Consider the following 27,651-nt stretch of genomic DNA (forward strand, 5'->3'; position numbering starts at 1 on the left):
GTTCTTCTAAAAGCCCCAATCAAACTCTTGGATGTGAACCTTGCATCCAGATTTTGCAGTCTGGCCTTATCCCTTACTGTTAGCTAGAATAAATCTAATCCAGGCAAAACACAGTGCTCTCACAGTCTGCTATGGCTGTTGAAAAGACTGGAACAGAAAACTAAATCATTCTTTTCTACCTTCATTCTGCAGAAGGTCAGCTAGGTTTCATGGGACAGCTTGCAAAGGGATGTTTAATTTCTGTGATTGTTAAGTTTTACTGGCTTTAAAGTCAGCAGAGAGGGAAGACCTCACCTCAATGGAATCAATGGAAGTTGTCAGATCCTTCTTGAATTACTTCCTTTTCATGTGAATCAAAGAAATGGCAGGTTCTGTACTGAAGAAAGTGCTTGTACCAGCAGCCCTAGGGCCCAGAACAAAAGCTGATCTAGAAATACAGCTTTTAAACAGAAATAAACCATCACCATGTTCTCAACCAGTATAAAAATGCCACTATTCACTGATCTCAAATCTGGACCACAGCTACAAACTACTCTGTTCTGGTAGCACTAGCTACTGTACAAACACAAATGAAGGTGAGGAATTATACACCAAGGAACATGAATTGTGTACATGTGAAATGGACCATAATTTTGAAGCAGCTGCAGTAAAATCTTAATACGAACTCAGAAGCAAACACAATGCAAATTTTTATGGTTTCTTTAAAATGTTTGATGGTTTTAGTTTTCTTAGTTTGGAGAAAATTTTCTTAATGTTATTTTATTTTTGCTGTTATTGTAAAGAATAAAAATATACAACTCTAGATAGATTACAAATGAAAAAAACAGTGGCCAGTTGGCAGAAATGCCAAAACTTGTGTGGCTTGTATTGTTTCTGTGGTGATGCTATGCTGCTGTAGGATAAGCTGATGGAGTGGTGTGATGGCTCAACAGTGAGGCTGAAGCACAAGACCAGTCTCATATAAGAAGGATGGGTTGAGCCACTGAGACTGCAGTGGGAGCACGACTGGGCCAATTTGGATCAGTCAAAAGACAGAAAGCGCATCAGGAAATAAAAGAAGCTTTTTCATGACAGACAAAAAGCAAGAAACCAAAGCCAGCCTGCTGGGTGACAGTGCTGAATCAGTACAAACACACGTATCTAGACCTCGCTTGTGCAGGCTCCTGCTGGGGCAGCCTTTGCTCCTAATCCACCTGGGGAGCTTTGCTTCAAGCCTGTGGTGCTGGCAGGGTCAGGCCAGCGGCACCTGATGCTTTGTTAAATAAAGCTCCAAAACCCAGAAAACAAACAACAAGAAGGAAGGAAAAAGCAAATGCCACTGGGTAAGTGGTAGTTCTGCCTGACTGAGACGGCAGACTGACTGGTCTGTCCTGAACACTAATTCCGTGTCTTGTACCCATGCCAGCCTCTCGTGCCAGCCCCTCTCCCACACATTCCAGGCAGAATGCACTGAAAGATAGGACTGAAGCAGCTGCTCCCCCCCAGGGAGTCAAGCATTTTGCCACCTCTGAAAGTCTCTAGCACTTGCTTCCTTTACTATCATTGTAAAGGTCACCACATGCAACATGGCCACTTGATCTAGGATCTTCTCTTAACACATTTTTATGCTGATTTTACTGGTTTAATTCTTTGGAATGTATTTTTTTTTTCTTCATTTCTTCTGTGGGTAACAGCAATTAAAAATATTAATTTACTGGGCATTTTTACTGTGCAGATAATGTCTTGTTGCTCATTTTGTTTCTGCGACAGTTTTAGCATGGAGTATACAGCCAGCTGATCCTCTGTGGTGGGCAGTTTGGTGCTGCTGTAACGCCCATCAGCTGTGTGGCTCTGCCCTGGAGCTATGCAGTGCCCCACTGAAGCTGACACCCCCAGTCGGCTACAGTGTTCCTGTCTGGGGAACCCTGAAACACAGCCACATGCACCCCACAGAGCACATCGGACACAAACCAGCCAGGCAGCACTGTGACGATGGCACCTGGCTCGTGTCACAATCCATCATGGGTGCCCTGGGATGCAGAGCCCTGAAGCACGCTCACCCCTTGCTGCTACAGCCAGTCCCACATACAATGGCCGTTTGTCCAGAGTTCCTGGGAGGAGGCAGCTTGCTGCAAAGGATTGCTCTGGGAAGGCCGTTTGCTGCCCAGAAATCCCAGACAAATGGCCACGTCTCTCTTCCCCCCACCCCAGCAAAACTTCCAGGAGGAAAAAGTAGGGTAGTGTGGACATTTTTCTCTGGTTCGGCATCCAATGCCAGTTTCTTCAGCTGTTTGATGCAGTGGAACAGATACTTGGTTTCATTAATCCTGAACCAGGCCATCTGTCACCAGTGAGAGGTTTGAAGGATTTATAGCATAGAAACAGTGTAACTGCTCCCCGTCCATTAAATGGATCTGCTCACAGGCTTAACAGAGACTTCTTCACACTCCCCTTCTGAAGTGGCGTGGTTTCTGATGTGGGAATGAATCAGTAGCAGGCAGAAGTATCATCACGTTCTTTTCAAAGCGGCCTAAAGGTGTTAGTAGCAGGCAAAAGTGGGTGCTTCTTTCCTCTTTCTTTAATTTGGTCTTTTACAATTCCTTTCAAAAGCTTAGAGGCCTGCTGGGAGGAGCATCCCGTTTCCTCACACCTCCTTCCTAGCTCCAGATGGAACAAAGGTGGCAAAATATTCTCAGACTGGGTGTGTGTCTGTGGCTGGCCACTGCTATGCTTTTATTCCACAACTGGCTCCTGAAAGAATTCACTCCAAATTAAAAGAACTAACACCACATGTGTGTGTGTCTGTCTATCTGTATGTATTTATCTATCTGTCAATCTGTTGATCCCTCAGTGGTTCAGATATTCTGCAATTCCTTATCTGGTCTTGGCCACCAGCAGTGAAGTTACTGGACCCTTCTGGATCTCGTTTGACCTACGGCCAGCTTTTTTACAAAGTGACTCCCTCATTTGCAAAGCTGCAGACTGTATTTACTGTCTTGGTATTGCAAGGATTTAATCACTTCAGATTTATGGCTTGCCCTATGTTTATATACAATCTGACATAATAATGAAGCCTAGATCGTTATGGAGGTCCTGCCAGGCTATCTGGGGATATGGAGACAGAAAATGAATTTCCTCTTGGAACTCAGAAACAGGATTCTTATTGACCAGTGCAGAAGCAAATTGATACACGGAAGAGAGAACTGCAATCTCCAGCCCCTTTTATTACCACTGAGATACATTAACAGATGGTATTAGAAATATCACCTTCAACATGCACCCTGCTGCCTGAAACCACTTAGAGGAAGGAAACATCAGAAGCGTCCCTGCTGAGCAGAAGCCCCACTCTACCAGCTGGTTTCACCAGCCATTACAGAAGGCAAGGGCAGTTGTATTTTGAGTCTCTCTCTCTCACACACACACACAGACAAACAATACCGCCACAGCAATGCTGTTTTGCATGTTAGACCTGGCAGAGATAGTTCCACTAATTACATCTTGTGTTTTGACTTCTGGAAATTTTCTGTCGGTATGTCCAGGAGACCTTTATCATCCTTTTCTCAAGGGCGGTGGGGTGGGGTGGGTGGGTAAGTGCCACCATTACTGCAATCAACCATTTGAGTGCATGTCTCACAAAGCTCTGGCTAAAAAGCTTTATAAAGCTTTCCACTGTATAAAGGAAGCAGTTGTCACAGTTTTTGTAGGAAGTGAACAGTTCAAATTTATGGAGTTCTCATTTTCATTCTTACTTCCCCTTGTTCAGTTCATCACTCTTCCAGATAATTCACTTTGGGTCTAACAGGCTTTGTGTTCTCTGCAACCGGCCACCTCCCAGCCTAAGGAATATTATATCCACTCTTCTGAGCTATAGCAGCAAGAAAGATGCTGCTGTGTGTCCCAGAGGTGGAGCAATACTCTATTTGGTTTTGCAACTACTAAGAAAAAAGCTAAAACTGAAAAAAAATGGCTAAGCACAAGAATGCCCCCGCCCTTCCATAAAGAAGAGAGAGAAGACGATACATGTGTTGGGGCATGGCAAGGTTTTGCAAGCCAGTAGGCTACAGGGGTGGCTTCTGTGAGAAGATGCCAGAAGCTGCCCCCATGTCCGATGGAGCCAATGCCAGCCAGCTCCAAGATGGACCCACTGCTGGCCAAGGCCAAGCCCATCAGCAATGGTGGTAGCGCCTCTAAGAGAACACCTTTAAGAAGGTGGGGAAAAAAAAATATCTCTGCAACAACTGCAGCAGGAGAGAGGAGTGAGAATATGTGAGAGCAACAGCCCTGAAGAGACCCAGGTCCGGGCAGGAGGGCAGGAGGTGCTCCAGGCACCCGAGCAGAGATTCCCCAGCAGCCCATGCTGAAGACCACGGTGAGGCAGGCTGTCCCATCAGCACATGGAGGTTCACAGTGGAGCAGATCTCCACCTGCAGCCCGTGGAGGACCCCACACCGGAGCAGGTGGGTACCCAAAGGAGGCTGTGACCCATGGGCAGCCCACGCTGGAGCAGATTTGCTGGAGCAGTCTGCTCCTGAAGGACTGCATCCCATGGGAGAGACCCACACTGGAGCAGGGCAGAGTGTGAGCACCCTCCCCCTGAGGAAGAAGGAGCCGCAGAGACAGTATGTAATCAACTGACAGCAGCCCCATCCCAGTCCCCCTGTGCTGCTGGCAGGGGAGGGAGAGAAAATCAGAAGTGAAGTTAAGCCTGGGAAGAAGGGAGAAGTGGGGGGAAGGTGTGTTTACGATTTGGTTTTATTTCTCATTATCCCACTCTGATTTGATCGGTAATAAACTAATTTCCCCAAGTCAAGTCTCTTTTGCCCATGATGGTAATTGCTGAGTAATCTACCCACCCTTATCTACACCCAGGAGCTTTTTGTTGTATTTTTTCTCCCCTGTCCAGCTGAGGAGGGGAGTGACAGAGTGGCTTTGGTGGGCACATGGCGTCCAGCTGGGGTCAACCCAGTGCAACACATTAAGAGGAGTGGAGAGAGATATTCGAGAAACTGCAGTTTAGCTCCCACAGAATCAGCACAGAGATCAGCAGCTGAGACTCCCACATCACTATTCAAATGAGCAGATTTGCTCATTCCTTAGATCAGTCCTTACTCCTTTCCCTTAGGGCAGCCTGTCACCAGGAAAGACCACTGACAGTCTGTAAAAAAAGTCCCTAAAGAAAGTCCAGGTATGAAGGAGCTCTCAGCCTAATTAAGAGTGCTCACACAAGGTACAATGTCCTCTCACCCCTGACTCCCAGCAGTAACTACCCCTCTTGCAGAATTAAAATCAGCAAAAATATAGTTCCTAAGATCTAAAATAAACCTGCAGTTAAGCTCACTTTGAAGTGAATTCCTTACCTCCTAAAATAATTTTTACAGTCTCTTAGAATCTGACTCCTGCTTTCCCACCTCACTCAGCTGCAGACAGCCCTAGCAGCAGAGACCATCCAAGAGACTGCCCAGGTCAAGGTAAGAAGGAGCCTTGGGAGGCCTCAGAAATAGGCTCCCATTAAGGAATCTGAATACAAATGAGCACGTCACCCACACAGTGCTTTTGCAAGCCTTGTCCCTTAGGCAGCTCTGCCTGTAAAAGCTTTGAAAGAGGTATGTTCCTACTGTAACAGTCCTTACTCCGACAAGCTCTGTGTGGGGAGGCAGAAGGCAAGTCTCACCCAGCAACTGCATCTCCAAGGGGACAGAACGCTGTTCCCATGCCCCGCAGGCCCACCTGCCCTCCCTGAGCTGAGGCAAGCAGTGCTGCCAGGGTGCCTCTTGCATCAGCCTGGCTGGCAGCGATGCCGGGCCAGGGAAAGCTCCCGCTGATCTCGGGGACTAGGAAAATGCCCTCCAGCTCTGGCCTGAAACTGTGGCTTCAGGGAGGAGTGTATCAGGGACTGTGGGGAGTAGGAGACCCAATAGCACCAGGAATTCTTAAAAAATGGTAAAGAATTGCTTTCAGTCTTCCAGGTGGGCAGTGGCTGGCTTCAGTGAAAGAAGTGTTGCATGTATTCTACAGACAAACACAGATGAGTGCTTGAAAATCAGAGCAGGAAACTCAGTGTGCACATCCCTCCGCTGGCCCACACTGAGCTACTTCTGCATCAGCGGGGAGAACCAAGCCCTGGCAAGGGTGGCTCAGCAGTTGTCAGCAGGCTGTCCAGAAACAATGATTAGAGACAAAAATAACCTTGAAGACAAATCTCAGTGACTTCAGTGGAAGACGAAGTCGAAGAGTTATGCTGTTTTTTGAATATGAAGGTAAGTTCCTACAGTGTGGCCTTTGCAGCTCCAGCTGCAGTACCTACAGGCTGTGTAATCTCTTTCTCTGTGGACGAGAGCCAAACTGGCCCAGAGAAGTGTGATCCACAGTGCCAGTCCCAGCAAGTGCCCCTGCCCTGGAAAATAACAAGGTGTAAACTACACTCAGACTTGAAATCTGTGGTTACTCAACCTGGAAGGAATCACCCCCAACAAATTGCAGTGGCTGCAAATCTGATTTACCACAGATCATCAACCTGTAGGTCCAAGTTGTAGGGACCATAAGCAGACAGATGCTATTTGTTGAGTCGAACCACAACTTAAGACTTGGATGTGAGGCTAATATTGCCCCTGTACAGGGTCACTGTTGGGTGGGGTTGCTGATGAAAGTACAGCTCATGGCGTGGCTGTTGCCATGACCTGTGCTGTGGTTCTTCACAGGGGCGATGGAATGGGAAGAACAGTCCTTCCTCGGGGGCTCCATATTGAAGTCAAAACACTCTGCTGAGGGAAGAGTCACTGTGGGCTGCTTCGCACTGCACTGTCTGTTGCACACGCCAACATGCAAGCACAGAGCCAGCACCATCAAGACGATCTCCTGCACCAGTACAAATCCAAAGAGCTTGGGTATGACCTTTCATGACCTGGGCCTTCTTTCTGACCAGGGAAAACCCAGGGAGGGGGGAAAAATGAACAAAACACTGCATTACTCTCAGCATCTGACCAGCATACCTATCTCAACATTGTAAACAAACTGAAAAGTAAGAGAGGGAGGAATCAGAAATCTTATTCTTCTATTACTCTGCTATGCAACTGTAAGCAAGCAATTAATTTCTTTGTTTCTTGGTTTGTGAATGAGGTGTCAGGTTTTTGCTCCATGGGGATATATTGATGCCTTCTGTTATTAAAGCCATTAAATTGTAAAGTGCTTCTGGATATTTGGCTCCTAAGGTGCTTTAGAAATGCATTAAATTACACCCAATTATAAAACAAAGCAGGTGATCTTGTAAAGGAAGAGCTACTGCTCTGCTGGTGTTGCTCTGAGGCATTAACAGTCTACAGAATGCTCTGGGGGAATCAAGGGGAACTGCACGTGCAATTTAACTTCCAGTGTCCACTGCAAACCCAGCCCCTATTTAAATGCATTTATTTAAATCTTTATTATCTCCTTTTGCATTGGCATGGGGTCCCATTAGGTAAATCCCCTGGATCCTAAACGTAGCACTGTGAGGCAAAATTCTCATATGAGACCTCATTCTCAGGCAACAGTTTATCTCCTCCTTATCTTTCAGTTTTTCTAGCATCTCTCAGGTTTGTGCAAATAAACTTTGTGACTTGCCATTTATAATGAAGAACAGGAACTCGGTTCGCATCTGTGTATGTCCTGCTGTCCTGCCTGAAGACAGGTAGGCTGTTATCAAAGGAACGTTCAAGGGAATGCACTGCAAGGCACAACCAACCTACCTTTTATCCACTTACTACTCTGCTGTACTCGCCTACATACACAGAAGTTACTGAAGTTATTTCAGACTCTGTGAAATCCAAGCCTAGAGTACTTCCATACAAGAACATGACTACTGCCACATAAGTAGAAGTGTTCTCAGCTGCACAGGCAGCTGAAGTAACATACCTATGGTTCTATGACCTCTGAGTGTTTAATTTAATGTGCTTTTAGGGACTTCTTATAGCTTCTGGCCTAGAAAGACTGTCACATGGTCTCCTTCATGTGTTAGATTTGTTTGCTTTTCATTTAGGAAACAAATCCCAGTCAGACTGGAAATATCCTACAAGACAAATGACTTGTAACACCAATCTTCTGTTATGTCAAGACATGATAGTATCAACCTCACTGCACGCAGATGGCCTCTACTGTCTTGAATTTTAATTTAAACACACCTGTATGAACTGCTATGTAATGTGCTACACATACACGCAGAAAAAGGAAGCCTGGTCCTGAAGAGACTGCTAACAAATAGATGGGATAGGACAGGATGTATTCTTATTTCTGTTCCCCAGGTGAGGACCTGAGGTGCAGAACAGGCTGGCGATAATACCCAAGGCCATAGAGGGAGCCTGAGCTTGGTTTACAGTCTTGTGGACGAGAGCACCCATCTTCCTCCAGTGCCATCATGAATTTTTACGCTTGCATCTGTCTTTGGAGATGCACCACTGCTCCTGTGAATCTAGAGGGCCAGTGTCCCCAGTGTCACTGCGCACAATGACTCAGAAGTGTTTCCTCCCTGGGAGCAGGCCTGTGACTTATTGCTGTAGACCTTCTCTGTGGCTGAACCATGTGGCGGTACTGACATCACATTTCAGGACACCACAATCAGTCTTCTACATCTGAGCTGTGATTTAGGGTCACAGTGTTTGGGAATTCTCCAACCAGCTGCAGGTAGGTGTGCGGTGAGGGGAAATCTATGAACTAACGAACACATTCAAGTATCATTTCCTCTGTCTGGGGACCCTCTCTCTGTCCTTTTATGGGGCAAATATTTTGCACTTCAGTCCCTCCCTTCCAAAGTCCCTGTGTGTCTAGGAAAGTACCATCCCTGATTTCTTCTACCCTGAGCAACCTGAGGACTTGCCCTGTGTAATTCCTTTCTGAGGAAAAAATAAGGCTATTAAGTTTTAAAAAGGACCCTCTGAAGAGACGACAAGTACAAAAATACACTACAAGGCTCCGTAAGTCCCAACAGATCATTATAGTAATAGCAATCCCTCTAAGAAGCAAATCAGCCTGCCTCCACGTGGCTGCTTAGACCCACTTGCAATGGAAATGATGAGACCAGAGTGCTGAGGGGACAGACACTGTTACATTAGTCCTGTTAAGGGGATTTGCCTGATTAAATAATGGCATGAAAACCAAGGCAGCATCTGGGGATGTCTTGAGCAATAACTGCTTCACTCTTTATTCCTTATCCCTCAGCTCTGAACCATGCTGCTCCTCTGCTTGGCTCAGCTAACTGGGTCTGGCTTTGAGCTACTGTGAAGGTGGGACTTGGGGAAACACAGTGACAAGAGGTAGGAAAATCCCTTCTGACTGGGGAGTTTTCTTCCCCTTGAGTGAAACTAACATTCTGGATTGCTCCTGTGGCCTATTTTGGATAAGGTGTGTGTATGATTGGGATTATTTGTTTTTTTCAAGAAAAAAGCCTTCCCAACTCCAGCATGGATGCAGAAATTGCAAGAAATTTCTGTCAGCAAAGGAATACCTCCTGTCAATACCCAGATGTGACTGAGATGCTCTATACAGTTTGCTCTATACAGTACCTGCAACGTGCATTTGAACATCATAAAGGGCTTCTTTATAACTCTCCTTGAGGATAATCTGGTACAGGTCAGAAACTGATCGCTTGGTAAGGACTGGGAATGGTTCTTGTCCTCCTCCCTCTTGTTGATAAGCCTTATTTTGCCACATCACTGGTGGTGGTGGGGAGGCCAAGACAAATGTGTAGCTATAATGCTCTGTTTCCTGACTTGGGTGGTAACAGAAACCATGTCTTTGAGCATAAAAGGGACATCTATGTGTACAGGAGCCACCTGTACATGATCAGCCTGATAGAAAAACGTTTCAAGGACAACAATCCTAGTGATTTCTTTAAGCTGTAAAGACAATGGAAGGCTTTGTCCCCAGCAAAATGCACAGAGTTGGCTTCGGAGATGCCACATAAGCCTTATTGTACAGTTCATTGGTTTGATTATCTTGAAAGCTGAGGGAAAACAGCTGATGTGATACAGATAAACTTATACTGAGAGCTACATTCTTACATTGGGGCTGATTCTGCAAGGTACTATAGAGCCTCAGCTCCTGTATTTTTTTAGCCTAGGCTTAAAAAAAAAGGAAAGCACAGAAATTAGCCTGTAGCCTATACAGAAGTGAGCTCAACATCCATGTTAATAGAAATTGTACCTCAGAAAGCACAGCACTGGGACCTCAAGCATTGTCTTTACAACCCAATGACTCCCCATGGTCACTCAAGGTTTAATCAAGAATGATTTCACTTCAATTAGCACGAACTGTAGTTGTGTGCTCAAAAAATTCTGCTTCTTATGATGAATCAGAGAACTTCCCCAGTGTTTAATGGTTTGCTGAACACTGTTGCTCCAGCTGCAGAGGGCTGGATTGTGCAGCTGACAAGCTTCTGCGCACAGAAGTCCCTCTACCCTTACCACCACAGGGAGGCTTACAAAAAGACTAGCCACAAAGAGAGTAAAGACTTATTGCAGGACTTCATGAACCTAAAGCACTGGTGTTTCTCTGTTTGGTGATGTGGTAACAAAGCCATGCTGCACAGATGGGAGATGGGTTGTGTAGCACCAAAGCGGAGACACAGAAACAACCATTTTTTATACTGGTCACCTGGATATTGCCTTCTGAGACTTCTTCAGTCAAGCCTGAATGTCCTTCTGCTCTATAGGAATCAGCACTACATAACATGACTCAAGAATTATGCGTCTTTTCTTGCTGGTGTTACTGCTACTGAGGGTAGTCAGCATCATGCTTTGTTACCTGGGTGTGTATTCAGACATAAAAGTCTGAATTTCCTAATTAATAATTAAGCAATTGCAAGTCCTAAACAATAAAGATTTAAATACTTTGCTACCTCAAGTAGGAAGCTATCCAGGGATTTCATGGCAGGTCATGATCCCTTCGTTCTCAAGACACACTTAGTGTCTTTGAAGCATGATCTCTGATAATATTATTTCAACTTCAGCATGCTGGCACCCTGACGGGTCATCCCATTCAAACTGAGGGACTGAAAGAATTATAATCCTGTCTCAGTACCATTATATTTACAACAGGCATTTCAAATGTGATGGGGTTATTTGCTGTACTGCCTACCCTCCTAACCCATACTTAGACTACAGTATCCATGACAGTAATCTGAGAATCTTCCAACAGTGACCGCTGTAATCACACATGTGATGCAATGCGAGAGGTCAGACGGTAGAAGAAACAACTGCCGTTACACCTAACATACTAATTCAGGGGACAGCTCAGCAAGAAGGATGGCAAAATGACTTTGATTTGGCTTAAGAACTGCACACCTTATGCTGCTCTCCATCTCCTTGCATCACCTCTGAAAACTCAGCAAAAAGCATCACAGCTGTGACGCTAAATGTGCTTTTGTGAAATACGAAATTGATAATCCTTTACAAAGTGTGGTATATGCTAAAACCAACAGAAAGTAACAGCTGATAGATGGGAATTCCATCTGGATGGATACTGCATGTCGTGCTTGAGGGTGACATTGCTAGAATTCCTTCCTGTTCCTTCCTTCCACTGCTTCTCCCATACTAACTTCATTCACAGCTCAGGTTCAGAAGTCATACTTGTCTCCTGCAAACCTCCCACAGTGTAAGTGGTACTAGAAAGAGGGATCTTGGTGCATTTTGTCCATTTCTTGGTGTCCTCAGCTCACACCTCTAGTACGTATCCTAACAGCATATCCCCCTGGTCTGGCTCCTGCCAGGCTAAGGAAATGCTGGAGTTGGAAAAATCCACCACCTTCAGCAGTCCTGGAGGCTCTGTGACAGCAGGAGAGCTCTGACACGCTACTGCACCCACAGGCCTATGCTTGTGTAAGTGAATTCAGAGCTCTTCCTATTTTAAGACACTGAACCAGCAAGGTTTTTAGGGTGAAAGGAGCCTTAATAAAAACAGAGCAAGTTCTGTCCAACAAAACAAAGCAGTTTCTAACATAGCATATACATGTAGACCCTGTTCCAAGGTTGGCCATTTAAGAAAAATGCTCGCACCATTTGACATGGGACCATCTGAATTCAGCTGGGAAAGGGCACCCTCTATGAGCACTGACCACCACTTGTTCTCCACAGGTGTTTGGGAGAGGTGTCTAGCATTAAAGGTTTGTTTCTGTCTCTTCCTAGCTGACTGGTGAGCTGTGCAATACATGTCCTATAACCTGTCTGGTATGGCTTTGACTGCCTTATGTCTCTCCTTGTTTAATAAATCCCTTTACAGTCCTGTGTAAAGTGGTCAGGTGCTATCTGGACTGCTTGGACTAGTGAATTTGCTTACTGGCTTGCAAAATCCTGTGAATATTCTTTAAGTTTATTTGCCAAAGGTTACAGTACCCCTAATTAATAGTCATTTTTTAAAATACAGATCTTGCTTTTTGCTCTTTAGTCCACCTTGCAGCAGTCTAGTTAGATCTCCATAATATGTAAGAAGAGCAAAAGATGGAATATTAGAAAATATCTGGTTTTAATCAAATTAATAGGGAGTAAAGTATCCAAATTCAAGTTCTGCTCTGAAAGCCTCAGCTAAAATGCAACGACCCTCCGCACTCCTGCCCCAAACCAAGAAACTCAACCAGTGCAGCATGCCCTGACAAACTTGATGCTAATGGCTTGTATACAGAACGCTCCTGTGAGCACACAGGGTCATAAGGGATATCGTGCACATGGACAGTACGTACTCTCCTAGGCTTAATCTTAGATAGTGCAAGTGTTCAGACAGGAGAAGAATCGTAGCTTCAGGCTTCAAATTGGATTTGTGTTGTCTTCTGATGCAAAAGTAGTTTTCCCATCTGAGTAACTAACCTCAAGGCTCTCATCTACTACATAAACTCTCATTTACCAGCTTCCACATTCAGCCAGATCTTTTTCTAAATTATGTGCACCGACTAAGGCCCACTCAAGTATCTATCACAAGATTCTATCAATAGTTTAAGCTATTTGTTGATGGCTTCTGACAGCCTTTTGTTTTTACAATGCTTTAGTTATATGGTCATACAGAGTAAGAATTCTCCTCCCAGTTTTGTATCACCTGCAGCCTTGCTGAGGTTACTCTCTGTCCCCTCATCCAGGTCAGTGATGAGTAAGTTGAACAGGACCAGACCCAGCACTGACACCTGGGGAACACCACGAGCTGCAAGCCTCCAGCCAGACTCTGTGCCACTGATCTCAACCCTCTGAGCTCTGCCTTTAGCCGGTTCTCAACCCACTTCACTGTCCACACATCTAGTCCGCACTTCCTGAGTTTATGTACAAGGATGTTACGGGAGACAGTGTCAAAAGCCTTGCTGAGGTCAAGGTAGACAACATCCACTGCTCTCCCCTTGTCTACCCAGCCATTCCATCACAGAAGGCTATCAGGTTGGTTGGGCATGATTTTGCATTGGTGAATCCATGTTGACTGATCCTGATAACCTTCTTTTTCTCCACATGCTTTGAGATGACCTCCAGGATGAGCTGTTCCATCACCTTGCCAGGGATGGAGCTGAGGCTGATTGGTGTGTAGTTTCCTGGGTCCTCCTTCTTGCCCCGTTTGAAGACAGAGTAACATTGACTTTCTTCCCGTCCTCAGGCACCTCTCCTGTCCACCATGACCTTTCAAAGATGATGGAGAATAGCTTGGCAATAACATCTGCCAACTCCCTCAGCACTCATGGATCCTCCTCAACCAAGGGAAAGTCTTCCTTTCTCCAGACTTCCTCTCTTGCCTCCAGGGTAGGTCTGGGAAACCAGAGGGCTGGCCTTGGCAGTGAAGGCTGAAGCAAAGATGACATTCAGTAACTCTGCCTTCACTGTGTCCTTTGTCACCAGGACATCCACCTCATTCAGCAGCGGGCCCACACTTTCCCTGGTCTTCCTTTTGCTACTGATGTACTTGAAGAAGCCCTTCTTGTTGTCCTTGACCTCCCTCACCAGACTTAATTCCAAACGGACCTTAGCTTTCCTCATCACCTCACTGCAGGCTCTGCAAACAACTCTATATTTCTCCCAAGTGGCCTGCCCCTTTTCTCACGTCCTATAATCACCTGTTTGAGGTTTGACAGAAGCTCCTTGCTCATCCATGCAGGTCTCCTGCCCCCTTTGCTTAATTTCTTACTCACGGGGATGCAGCTATCCTGAGCCTGGAGAAAGAGATTCTTGAATATTAGCCACCTCTCTTGGATCCCCTTACCTTCTAGAGCCCTAATGCATGGGATTCCTCCAAGTATGTCCTTTAAGAGGCCAAAGTTAGCTCTCCTGAAATCCAGGGTTGCAATCCTACTTGTTGCCCTGCTTCCTCCACACAGAATCTCATGGTCATCTGCCCATTTCAGCATTTCTGAGGCTACTGTAGTCCTTTGGAGTGTGTCTGTGATTTTGATCAGTCCAGAATTAGTCACAGATTCTTTACTACTAAAAAACCAGTATTAAAATAATGTAAGCAACTTTAATGAATTCTGCAAGAGTTTTCTCTTCTTTTAAAAGGGTTGACGGGGGACTGTTGACAGGAGCACAGTAACACAGGTAAGAAATTATTCTCTTTGTCATACATTAGGGCCTTTGGCAACCTATATGTAAACATTAAGTGCTAAAGGTATCTACACCTCTAGCACCTTTACCGTGTTGTTTTCTGCTGTTTGCATATACTCATTTCGCCCCAGGTAGGAATCTCTTACTATCTATCTTACTAATATCCTCATCTTAATAGCTACACATTTTAAGTGAATAACGTCACACTTTCAGGCACTTATAATTACATTTATAGCCACCTGTATTAAGGCCTACCTTAATCTTTAGACAAGCTATAAACACCATGCAGTCCATCACATTGAGCCAGGCTGGAACTGCCACATTCCCTCAGACTTCAGTCATAAAAGCACAGATCTGGTAATTGCAAACACGTTTAAGAAAACTAGACACTAATGAAAGAAACATACTGATGGGATCCTTTGCAACGAGGAGTTGAGGGCATGCTGAAAAGTCCAAGGCCTGTGTGGTTCACAGCTATTACATGGAACTCACTGTGCATCCTCCCGAAAACCATCCATTTGAATCTGGTACCTAGAGACACAATGTTGCAATTACACAACTCATAATAGTGTTCCCAAGTGGTCAGAATGTTGCGTTTTTTTAATTGCTTTTTGACTGAGATAAACCAAGAAGAAATTTCAGCTCACAGACTGCTGGAAAATGATATAAATTTCAGGGGTTCAGGGAGCCCCTTAACTAGGTCTAACCTTTAATTCTCCAGTGGTCTGCTCCATTTTCGTATCTTTCTCCCTAAGGAGAAGATGGAATTTTGATGCATATAATAAGAGGAAAAATAAATATTTTTCTTTCCACTAAATTATGGTCTATAGCCTGGCATAATCATACATGCTGGGGAAAAAAATATCTTCATGTCTTGCTCCACTGATTTCAGTGGGATTTCCCATGATGTAATGAACTCAACAGAGTGGCCAAGCCTTGCACAATCTAGCCTTCAAGCAAGGTTAAATGTCCACTCAATTTTGAAAAAATACTCAGGAATTGAATAATCTGCCTTAAAAAGTGTTTCCGTTATTTACCATGAGTACTGTCAGTGCCTTAAGGAGGATACTGCTGGATAATGTGATTGATTGTAACTTAATTAATATGAAAGTCCACATTTTGAATCAGACAGAGGAAAGAATCCAAGATAGAACCAAAATATTAACAGAAAAGGAAAATCAAAAGTCTCGTTAGTCAGATGTTGCTGATAGGAACACTCCCATGTGTTCTATAAGCTGTGCTAAGCATGGATCATATGGTTCCTATCTGATAGATACAACAAAATCAATCACTTGTCTAATTCAGTTCTGGTCTAAGGCAAGGAAAAGCAGCCAGATTTAGGTAGGGAGAAATGTAAAATACAGATGCTTGAAATTAGGCACCCAAATCCACAGATGTGACTTTCAGAGGTGCTGAGTGTTCTGCCCTCTCATTGTTGCTCCTGAGTATCAAGCCATTTCTATCTGAGGGCTGAAAATCTCACTTTGAACAGCGTATGTTAAAATGTGTATTTTGCTAGGTGTCACGATTAATTTTTTTTTGATTAATCAATACTCCACTTTGCATTTAAACCTTATCTAACTTCCCTTTTACCTACATAAACAAGATAATAATCTTGGTCTGACCTTGGACTGGCTCCTTGGTGATTGGGATATAAAGATTGGTGCCTTTCTTTTTTTCTATGATGTAACCCTGCACTGGGGAACCTCTGTCCCAGGCTGGGAAGTTCCAGGTGATGGTGACAGCTTCTTTCCTGACATCTACAACCTGAGGCTGAGACACCCGTCTCAGATGTTCTACACTGAAAAAAATCAAATTAGCACAGTACAGTCAGAATTCATTGACTCCAAATTCTGTGTATGCGTTATGTGTGTGTGTGTATAAATATATATATGTATGTATAGCAAGAAGTCAAGGAGAGTAACTTCTATTTTTAAGTTTATTCATGGCCACAGCCTTTTTCTAAAGATTCTTTTTCTTTGCCTTCTACTTCCCTTTGTCGTTTCAAACACTGAAACATTTAGATTCTTGCACTCAATCAGAAAACTAGCTCTTTCTGCAATGCATTAGAGTGGCTCAGAAACACCTTCCGTAATCCATAGGTTTGGACAAAAAGGCAAAGTTCTAGAAGTAATGTATGTAATTTTTCATCAAGTTGGTAACAACTTTCTTTCTGAAATGTTTCAATAAGCCAGGCTTGCTGTTTGCACTGTATCTTCTGTGATATACTCTGGTTTTGGGGAAAGAGGACTGCAAATCCCCCTTTCACTGGGGATCCCAGTCCACAAAGGAAATCCAGGAACAAGAGGTACCCCAACTACAACTGCCAGAGAATAGTGCAGCAATGTTTTCTAACCAAGTTAGTTTTTGGCTGACTTATTTTCTTTTTTGGCCACAAACCAAAATGTTTTTAAGCATTCCCTTTTAAATTATCTTCTCTGCTCCCTCACAATATTTTCCAGAGAAAGACACTTTTCATTTCTGCTGTACCCCACTAAGCTGACCCTGGAATACCATGTTAGTCCTCTCTTGCGGCCAGTCTGTGTCAAGGGGTTTCTGGGTCCACAAACATTTGCAGTGAAAGGACCTGGGTATTTGTTTGATTTTGCTTATCAGCCTAAGCACAAAAGCAGCCTCTAAGTTCTGTCCTTAGAACTTGTCCCCTGAAGCACAGGGGACAGTATTCTATTGGGGACTGGCAAGGAGGAAGAGGACAAAAATAATGGGAAGTGGGACTGTGAAACCACATTAAAAACAGCTGACTAATAGGTTCTCCAGCAAACATGCATTCTGAATTCTTTCCCTTCCTCCACTTTTGCCACAGCAAATGTGGTGTAGTTGCTCTCCGCCCCTACTTGGATCCACAATTTTTTTCTCCAGCCATCCTCCTCTCTATGCCTGACAGAGTCACCTGTTTTCTCCATTACCTTTGGGTGCTTTCCATCTCACTTTACATTTTCCCCACGTGTTGCAGGAACTCTACTTTCCCCTGTGGGGATTTTGGTTTGTCTCCAGTGTGAGCCGCTGACCAGAGTGACACAGAGGGCTATTATTCAGAGGGTCATATCGTCTCATGGTGTAAATCAGTGTAGATGACAGCAAAACTAAACTGACCTGAACCACCTGATTTGGTAACTCAGAGTCTGCCCCACTGCAAGATTTTTAAAGAGAAAGTCTGAATTATAGCACCTGTAAGCAAACATATCTACCAGTGATTGTCCTGTTACAATTAATGTAGGACCTACCAATGAAGCTGAGGTAAGGATTCTTAGAAGCTGGAGCCACAGTGATTTTTCAGATTCAGCATAACGGCTCCACTCAGGTTTTGATTATAACACAGTCACTGGCCTTCTCCATCACTGCTTCTGCCACCGCAATGCCATCTTTGAACCATGTGACTTTGGGCATTGGCTTTGCCTTGAAAGGCACCTTGATGCTTGCTGTATGCGTAGTTTTCACAGTAATGCTGCGTGCAGCAAAAAGCTCAGGGACAGGCTTTTGAGTAACAGGAGAATCTGGAAAGAACGGAAGATGTTTGAAAGCTGCAGCTGCAAATATAGCGCGACATCTTTCCCATACCTGCAAGTTCCCAGAAAAGGTGGTCCAAAGCTGGGCCCTTCATAAATTCATGTTTTTACTGTAAGAATTCTGTATTTTGTGAAAGCCTCTGGGGACACTAACAATCTTCAGCATGTCTTGATTCAGTTAATTTAGTTCTGTTTCTTATACAGGGAGCTGGCTGTCCTCCTTTAGCTGTTCAGCTCAGCAGCAGAAGTGGGACCTCTAGGAAACAGCAAACCCCAAAGCTCCTCACTTCCCTAGGGCCTGGAGATTTGATTCCAGGCAGTTTCTGTTTTGCAAGGCACAAGAAGCAGCCGTTTGTGCTGTTCTTCCCTAAGGCTACACCGGGATATGTATCTGTGATCATGATAAAGATAGTAGATTCAAAGTTAGGTACTGCTTCTAAAGAAAATGCTCCCTCATTTGTTACAAAGTAATATGGGAACATGATAAGGATGTCCTGCACACAATAATAATAATAGAAAAACCCCAAACCAGGTTCCAAAATGTATTTGGTGGTTTTCCTTTTATTTTTGTCACACAATGTGTACATTTAGAAATTATAGTCATCTGCTGAAAGTGGTAAAAAGGCATTCAAAAATATGTTTGAATGAAGGAAAATCAACCCTCCCTATACCAAAGCTTTGCTGTGGATGAGTTCTTACTGCAACACAGGTATGATAAATACTCAGTGTTGCAGACACAGCATTCTTACTGCTGCGTTTGTCCCGCTGTCCTGGGCAGCAGCATCTATCCACCTTGCCTTGATTCAGGGACAGAAAGACACTCGTTTCCACACTGCAGAGGAGTCTGAAAACCCACCAGGCGCCATCTGGCCGCCAAGAGCTGAGCAATATGTTTATTTATGTATTTCTACATATAATTTCAGAAAAGGTGTTTTTCTCGTTGCTCATGACAACGTCTGAAGTAAAAGCTCAGGCTAAAATTCTTGATCGCCAAATTATAAACACATAAACCTACGCTTAGTCTCTTAAAATCAACCAATACAACTGTTCAGTTTTTTCCCCTCAGGAAACAAAGCAGCAGAAAGAAGAGGTTTTGCTCATGCACACAGCTAAGGCTGTACAGGCCCAGGGAAGGAGACTGGTGAAGCACTGATACTCTCAGTGTTTGTGCGTGCCTGGTAAAAAGCACTAAGGAGGTGGGGTGGCTGTCTCCAATGACAACTGGTTGCTTCACTCTCTGCCCCCTTGGCTCTCAACATCTACCTCCCTTCACACTCCTCTCCCGTTCTGTCAGTGGGTTTGTGGCTCCCTGCTTCACTATCCAGATTCCTTTCATATCCGTAATCTGACAAGAGGATTGAGGCAGGGGACAACCCACACTGCAAACAACACCATCTCCAACGCTGCCCCTGAATCCTCTACCAGAGTGTCCAGCTCTAAGATGACTAAGCAATCAGGATTTCTAGCTCCTGCTCTGGTAAAATGCTCTGTCATCCATCGACAAAATGAATTTAGATTTCATGGATAGAGCAATCTGTGTATCTGCCTAGATGAGCCACATGGCATGTACTGAAGGGTGTGCACTGCATGCAAAGGACCCATTTACTGATTACTCCAAAAATCAGAGACTGAGAGAGGGAGAAGGGTGGTAGGTGGTGAGAAGCCAAACTTGTGGGAAAGAAAGCAAGTCTACAGGCTGAGAAAATCTGTTAGCAAATGTGAAAGCATCTTCACAGGAGACTGGGAAGGAAAATTTTTAAAAAGCCAAGATCCAAAGCCAAAACTTAGTAAGACTAAGGGTGTAGGAGACTGGAAAAGATTAGATCTGTTCTTGGCTGATCTGTCCATATGTTTGCCCCTAGTCAGAAGCTGTTTATTAAAGCCATGCCAAGTCCCACAGTACCTATCTGGAGAAAACTTCCCACTAGGGTTTTGCAGTCTTTCATTATACTGATAATACCATGGGCATTTTACCTATTTATCATCCTTGAGCCATATTCCTTCCACTTTGCATCATTCAGGACAACACAGAGCTCAGCAGAATGCCCAGTTAGAGCATGGAAGTCACACACATACATGGTTGCAAATGTCTCTGGAAGAAAAACCAGTGGAAGCACATGAACAGAAAAACTGTGCAGAATAATCATCAACTGAGCATTTCAAACACCAAGTAGGTATTTAACAGTGTGGAGACCTCCTAACAAAATGGACAGGCCCTCTGGATGAAACCAGTTTAGTAAATTGGATACCCTTGGAAGAAAGTGGGCCAGAGAAAGGCCAAGTTGTTTTTACCCTTCTTTATGCATGTTCACTGGAGGGAATGCAGCTACTGGAACCCTAAAGTTGAGGCAGAAAACAGCCTCTTGGCACTGCTCCACACCCTTAGCTGGTCCAGAGGCGCTGTCAAACCAGCTGAACACTTTCCTCTACTGCCTACGTAATGTTTGTATCTGAACCTGAACCTCACATGGGGAAAGATGCATCTATAACTAAGGCACCAGGCTGCAACTCCAGTGTGCACAGGAGTCAGAAGCAGCTCAGCCATGGCTTTCCAGGTTACTGGTGCCACACAAGTGGCTTCTGTCCCAGAGGAGTGGTCAGAAAAGGCCCCTGCTGCACACTGTCCCTTCAAGGCCACCCTGGTCATGGCCCACAGAGAGCACTCACATACCAGGCCTAGTACCCAGCCCCAGGGCTTCCTTGCCCACCGCTAGCCACACTCAACCCTAGCCATGGAATCCTTGTGGAATCCTTGCAGGGCTGCACACCTAGAAAGCCCAGGGCTGGGGATGCCACTGGGAAACAGTCCCCTTCTGGCTGGCTTTGGGAAAACAAAATGAGAAATACATGGTCACAACTAATGGAGAGACACCCCCCCCCCCCCCCCCCCCCCCCCAAGTCCATACATCTGGACAGGGTTTGTGGGGGACATCATCTGACACAGAAAATGCAGGACTGTTAGGAAAAGACCAGCTTCACAGAGACATCTGTTGGGGTGGCACTAAGACAGATCAATCTTCCATGCGAGAAAATCTGCCTGACCTCACAGCTGAACTTCTTTTGTCCCCTGAAGTTTCCTTCATACCATCCTACCAAATGCATATGCAGTTAGTTGTTCTTGAACCTGTGAAGGATGCACTAACATAATTTTATCCTCCTTCCATGCAGTTCATTTTAAAATGGTGTTAAAATGCTGCACTTTTCATGGAAGGCACACGGGCATAGTTCAAAGCTGGTCTACATCTAACAGAAGTCATCTCAAATACTAACAGCCACTAAAATCTATACCCTAAATTTGAAATTCTTCTCCAGCCTATGCCGAGAGCATAAAGCTAAGCTTTCCAACTTTTCTTCCTGCTCTTAAGAACCTTGTATCTTTCTGTAAAGATCATAGACTGAAGTTTACAGCATCAATAATGCTACTGCAAAATTAACGTACAAAACATATGTGATATTACATATTTACCAGCCACATGTCGTGCTACTGGTCCTCAGCAGACTGCAGCCAAATGTCCCATGGGTCACTTTAAAGAACCAGTATAAGAATTCACTAAAGCAACCCTGATTAAAATAAAAAACATGGTACACTTTACTAGGCTGATTTATGTGACACGTGCAAGGATTTCAATGACAGATTTACTGCTTTATGCTTCTACCACTTTATACAGCATAGGAAAGTTCTTTATTATTACCTTCATGCTACCAAGAGGGGGCATGGACTAACAGCTTATTACATGTTAAGCAACAAACAGTGCAGAGGAGTGTTACTACACATCCGTTTCCTAGTCGCTACAGCAAAGCAGCATTGCTCTCCTGCAGAGTTCACTGAAGAACAGTGTAAATACTACTATTCTTTCTACTCTTCCTCTCTTGAGCCATTCACACTTACCTTCCACAGTTACACTGGCACTGCCATACTGCTCATTAGGGTCACCATCTTGTGTAGCTTACAATGGCTGCGCAATCTCCTGAGTCACTCAGCTCAGCAGCATTAATGATGATGAGCTCAGCTCTCTTCCCTTCATGCTTCATGGTGTGCTTAGGACATGTCTCAATCATTCATCCATTCTTCACCCCCTTCAGCATGACACCTTCAGAAGTCAGCACGCACTCCAGGCAGGCTTTTCCCTTCTTTTTGACTTGGGTGTTCCTGAGATTGCTGACAAATTGAATTAGAATGCCTGGGAAAGGGGAAGAGGTTGGCAAGAAAAAATGGTGCGTACCAGCAAGCACCTTACAAATCGAAACAGTTGGCTTTGTCTTTGCAGGATACAACACGGGCTCCTGTGCAGGAGAGATTCCAGGCTTGGGACTTTACTTTCAGTGTGAAAAAGAGGTCTTGTTGCTCCTCTGCTTGCCTGCCCACAGGGTAGCTTTATGAGACTGTGGCTTCCATTTTTCTCAGCCCAGGCTCTGGGGTCTTGTGTTCTAGCTGTATGGATTCTGCAGCTCAAACCCTACTATCTTGCATTTGATCCACCCACTGCTCAAAAATGCTTCCTTTTCGTTACTTATGATCAACAAAGAGCAGAGTATTCTGCGCTGGATCTCCAGTCTGAACAAGTTCTTTAAAGTCACTGGACTGAACGCCCTTAGTTTTCACAGTGTGGGCCAACCCATTGCCAGATGGGATAATTTCATAGTCATCATCCCACTTCAACTCTTTCCCACTGAACTTCCAACTGAAGTTTTGCACTTTCTTTTGCAGGTGCATTCCAAATGCTGCTGTCTGTCTTTCAGTCACTTTCAGTAGTTTCAGTCTGTCAGAAGTTACAGGCCCACCTGTTAAAGCACCAAAAAGACAAACATTCACTCTGTTATTTTTAGTTCCTGATCTCCAGTTTCCTACACTAAATAGCAAGATGTCAGTGAAGTAATTTTAATTTCTTTCTTGAGTGGTAGCTGAAAGATAAATTCTTTCCTTCAGCTTCAGTGGAAATTAAGCTAACTATAGTTCATAATGTTCAGCAGAAGTTGCACGTAATCCTACAAAGCCAATGACCAACAGACACAATGCTTTTCTGTTCAGTTCTTCTGTCTTAGCTCTGCTATTTTTTTTCCCTCTCCTTTACTGTAAGTCATCATAAAGTAGATGGTTTCAGACAAGTGCTCATGACATCCACAAGCATGCCTGGAACCATTTGGCAAGCAGAAGGAGGACTAATATCTTCCTGCATTATCTGTGAAGAGTGCTGCAGTGCCTGGCACAAGATCACTATTTGGCTTACGCAAGGTAACCTACCACACTCCTAAACAGCCTGTGCCCAAGCCCTGCTAAAGGGCTTTATCGAAAAGGTATTATACTTAAAAAACAGTACTTATGGGAAAGCTTATCTTTAAGGCATGGTCCTACTGCAATAAAAGGCAGTTGGGCAGCATCACTTTTACTTAGCATTGATTTAAAGCAAGTTTGCTATATATAATGTGGTTGGTTTTCTTTCAGACAGCAGGCATGCATTTGGCTGGCTGTAAGAAGCATACACGGATGAAAAAAGATTGTTCTCATTATGCCCAGGCCCATTAATTCACTCCCAAGTTCTGTACCATGTTTGAACAAAGTTAACTTCCACTAGAAGGGCAGTGCCAGGGCTTGTTTTGTAATTCCCATCTTTTCTATTAAAACTGGTCTAAATTCAGTAGTTACTTATGCCCCTGCCACACTGATGTCAGTGGAGAATTTGGTTTATTACGTGTAATAACTAGGCTTCAAACTGAAATCTATCTCATGAAAGGTGTTTTCACATGTGTGCTCTGGTAATTGTGGGTTGATTTATGACTTGTACAATGTTAGATACCTGTTTGAGCCTAAAAAGACCAGTGAATCATTAATGTTGCAAAGACATGTAAGGAAAGAAAGTGGGTCACAGTTTGGCCCACCAATTTTGACCCTCAAGTGTCTGCAGATCTTGACACTGTATACAGAGCCTCATGTATCTGAGAACAAAGATTACTGATAACTCAATGTAATGGGGAGTTTCTCATCAGCCACAAGAGGACTGTAGCTGCCTAGGTCTTTCACGTTGGTGATACACAGCGTGGATTTCATATCTAGAGGCTTCGTATCATTTTTTCTCAGGGAGTATGGGAACATAAAGGCTCTTCCCCATAATAAGCACAACACTTGCACCTTTGGAAACACATTCTTTTTTTGTGCAGTGGACACAGAATGCAAGACACAAAATTCTCAGTTTAAAGTCAGCAGGGGATAGGATTCTTCACCCTGCTTCACCCTCCATTTCATTTAACTTCAAAATTCTTCCAAGCTTAGTTGTTAGTAGCTGACCTAGCCACTAGTCAAGCCAGACCTCTAGAGTTTACCTTTAGTTATGATCAAGGATACTGTATAGATGGCATCAGTGTGGGTATTGGACACTACACACTTGTAGTTAACCTGTATCATCACAGTAAAAGCATTCAGATTGTAATGGAAAAAAAAAACCACAGAGAAAGCAAAAAGCAAAAGCTCCACATAGGCTGGGGCAGTGGTGAGTGGATATGGCAAATGTATTAGTGAATTCCTTTTTTTATTTGTGTTTAAATCACTGTATTTAATCACTAACAAAAATGACCTGTGGAAAACTCAGAATCCCTGAAGGCAAAAATTTTGAGGCCAAATCCAATGCTCCCTCCTCCCTAAAGATCCCTCACTGCCTTCCCAAAGCCCCAGAAACTGACAGAAGTCTTCCCACTAACAGCGATGTTATTTGGGATCAGGTGCATTCTTGGCCTAAGGCAGCAAAATGAAGCCACATTTCTTCTCAGAGACATCCTTTTATTCTGGTGCTCTGCACTGGAAGTGAGTATCACTCCTGAACTGCATAAACAATACATAGACCAGAGAAGGGTGAATGGAAGCAGCTGGACTTAAGACTCGCAGAGTTTGACCTGCCCTGACTGGTAAACTTGTAAACAAAGGACTGCCTGAGAGAAGAAGTGAATTAGAGCGGACTAAGAATTAAGGACTGAGGAGAGAAAGGGACACAGCAATGCAAGCAAGGAGAACAACAACAGGACAGAACTTCTGCAGTCACTGGACATCACAAATTAAACAGGGCTGAACTGGGACACGTCCTGAAAAATATTATGAATTATTACGATTTAGTGTTGGTTTTGCCTGAGTGACACACCAAAAGCATTAGGGTCTTGCCATGTTAAACATAAAACTAGGCAGCAAAAAAAATAGTTCCTGATCTGATGCTTTTTCTGTTGATCCAAAACACTACCATATGATCACACAGTAGCATTTGAAAGTAGCACTGCTGCAGTAGGCTCACTGCAAATGAGGACAGTTTTATTGCTGCTGAGGAATACTATAGTGCTTAAGTTTTTTCTTTTTTAGTTTTCATTGTGTGAAAAAAATAAATATGTGGTAATGGCAAGAAAAAAAGATGTGTTAACTTAGCACATACTTCTTAAAAATACTTCCAAAACGTTCTGGATCCCTCTTCCACTGGTAACCACTCTCTCTTTTCTGTGTTAATTAGGCTTTGGTTTACTTTTAACTTTAGCTCAGAATATTGCTTTGTCTCCTAATATTCAAGGAAAACATTGGAAATAACGAATGAACGAGTGAAATGGAACTGGGGCCTGTTACCTACTTTCTCTGCTTAGGTTTACTTTAAATGCATGGTTTCTTTTCTCGTCTGCTTCATGGAGGAGACTACATTAACCTTGCTTTACTTACTGTAATTCTTACAACTTTATATCCATCACAGATACCACTCTGGGAATGACATTTATTCATTAGCAGTGCTCTGTGCACTGACAGGAATGATCTGTGATTTTTTGTGATATACCATAAAGGCTCATATGATCTTTCACTTTAGACAGTCACAGATCTGTCATATGGGAGAGATTATACATGATGGAAAGGCTTATTTACTTATGCATTAAAGGTCACATTCTTCCAGTCCTAGCCAAATTATTCAATCATGAGTTTTGCATAAACAAGAACTGCTGCATTTAAATCAATAAGGACAAGTTGCCAGCAGCTAAAATCAACAGCAGCTTTCCGCTGGTTTTGACTGATAGATGATAAATCTCTAAAAACAGTGAGTGTGGGTATAGGTAACTGCAGATTGCATCTGTTTTAGTTTACCACTCTTCCAGTTGTAGAAGATGATGGACCAAATATTCTTGCATGAGGTGGGTGAATATATTATTGACCACCTGAAAATGCAGTCAGTTGTTGGCACATACTAGGTATACTTTCACCAGAAATTGTTACTCACCCTTGATGCTGTCAGTAGACAAGGTTTCTCCACAAATTCAGGAATGCTTTCTCCAGCAAGGATCTTGAAGAAGCAGGTTACCATGCTAAAAGACTCCAATTAGGGAGAAGACTTCCTAGAAACAACTTCTTTGATTGGGGAAAAAATACATTAATCAAGCAGAACAGAGATGTACTGTTGGAAGGATTTGTTGACTGAGAGTGGGAAAGGGTGGCTACAACAAGAAGCACTGAAACAAAAGTTACACAGAGAACTGCCCCAGTCAGTTAAAACTCTTGGGAGAGAAAGGCCAGTGCAGTGTAATAGCGGCAGCGGTCCATAGGAGACTGCTGATCGATTCCTTGCTGCTTTCCAATCTTTCTGCAGGATTCTTGGCAATCAATTTGCTCTTTCTGTACCTGTCTGTCTTGTCATCTACACAACGAGCTGCCTTGCTGCACAGGGGTGCTGTAAGGTGCTTTGACATTAGCTGTCATTCAAAAAGGGCATAAAAAGTGGACATAACAAAAGGCCCATTAGGACTTACCTCTTTTGCACACAAGCTGTACTGAGCTCCTGAGTGCTGCTCCTGCCCTATGTCTAGACAGATGCCCATTGTTTAAGAAAAATCCTCCTCCTTTAAACTGTTTGTTTCAGGAGACTCCAAACAGCTGCACTTTTCTATCAGAATGAAGCCATTTAGTTGTTTTTGTAAGAACTAGTCCTTCAGTTCAGTCAAAACTGTACTTTTACTCCAGCCAGACCGATTAGTAAGGAACTGGCCCTGAACAGTCATTGCTAAAGCTCCATGCAAATACCTCACTGGTACTGAGATATTTTTCTGTGGCTGATAGCAAAAGGTCTCCATTTCACAGCAGGAGAATTGAGAAAAACTCTACCACCAGCTTGGATTATTCCAGCTTATTCATTTAGACTATTGCATTGTGCTTTTCTTTAATCAAGGACCTCCCCAGCTCTCCCAAGTACATCACCTGCGTTAGGATATGTGAATGCTACAAGGGCCTGTGCACACCCTGCTTTCAGTGGATGTGGCTGGGAACTGTCTCATCATCCTCACTGCAGTGCCGAGACAGTAAGGAGGCTGCTTTAAGCCAAGATAATCAAAACAAGACAAAAATGTTTCTAATCAAAGGCAATGGCTGGTTCAGGGGCAATACCTGTAGTCTTGCAATAGCACATAGACCATGTGCTGGCATTTGAGACAAACAAAAATACTCGGTTCCCCCTCAGCAGAAGGCAAACCCCACTGCACAGATACTGCCCACGTTTTGTCAGCTTGGTGTGCATCACTTTGGGAGGCCATGCCATCATACTGTGGGAAAAAGCTGTCATCATATAGCCCATTTACAGTGGGGCCTCTGCTGCCTATAGCTATGCCAAGACTGG

The 27,651-nt window shown here is 43.9% G+C and overlaps 1 protein-coding gene across 1 annotated transcript; it reads right to left on the bottom strand.

The window, feature by feature from the left end:
- IGSF22 (immunoglobulin superfamily member 22) lies at positions 1-26,860 on the bottom strand. The gene is given in 28 exon segments (XM_037402588.1): positions 1-3,538; positions 6,280-6,373; positions 6,424-6,558; positions 6,560-6,609; positions 6,612-6,870; positions 8,370-8,568; positions 8,570-8,661; positions 9,502-9,786; positions 10,600-10,666; positions 11,496-11,577; positions 11,580-11,768; positions 14,915-14,937; positions 14,939-15,038; positions 16,133-16,331; positions 17,291-17,380; positions 17,383-17,426; positions 17,429-17,474; positions 17,476-17,531; positions 17,828-18,022; positions 19,298-19,413; positions 20,028-20,046; positions 20,049-20,126; positions 21,822-21,981; positions 21,983-22,346; positions 22,546-22,816; positions 24,350-24,613; positions 26,262-26,409; positions 26,792-26,860. Coding segments are annotated over 28 exon segments (3,762 nt in total). The 3' UTR covers positions 1-3,470.
- Between the last annotated feature and the right edge of the window lie 791 nt (positions 26,861-27,651).

This window comes from Falco rusticolus, chromosome 10 (genome assembly GCF_015220075.1).
Source record: "Falco rusticolus isolate bFalRus1 chromosome 10, bFalRus1.pri, whole genome shotgun sequence".
NCBI classification, from domain to species: domain Eukaryota; kingdom Metazoa; phylum Chordata; class Aves; order Falconiformes; family Falconidae; genus Falco; species Falco rusticolus.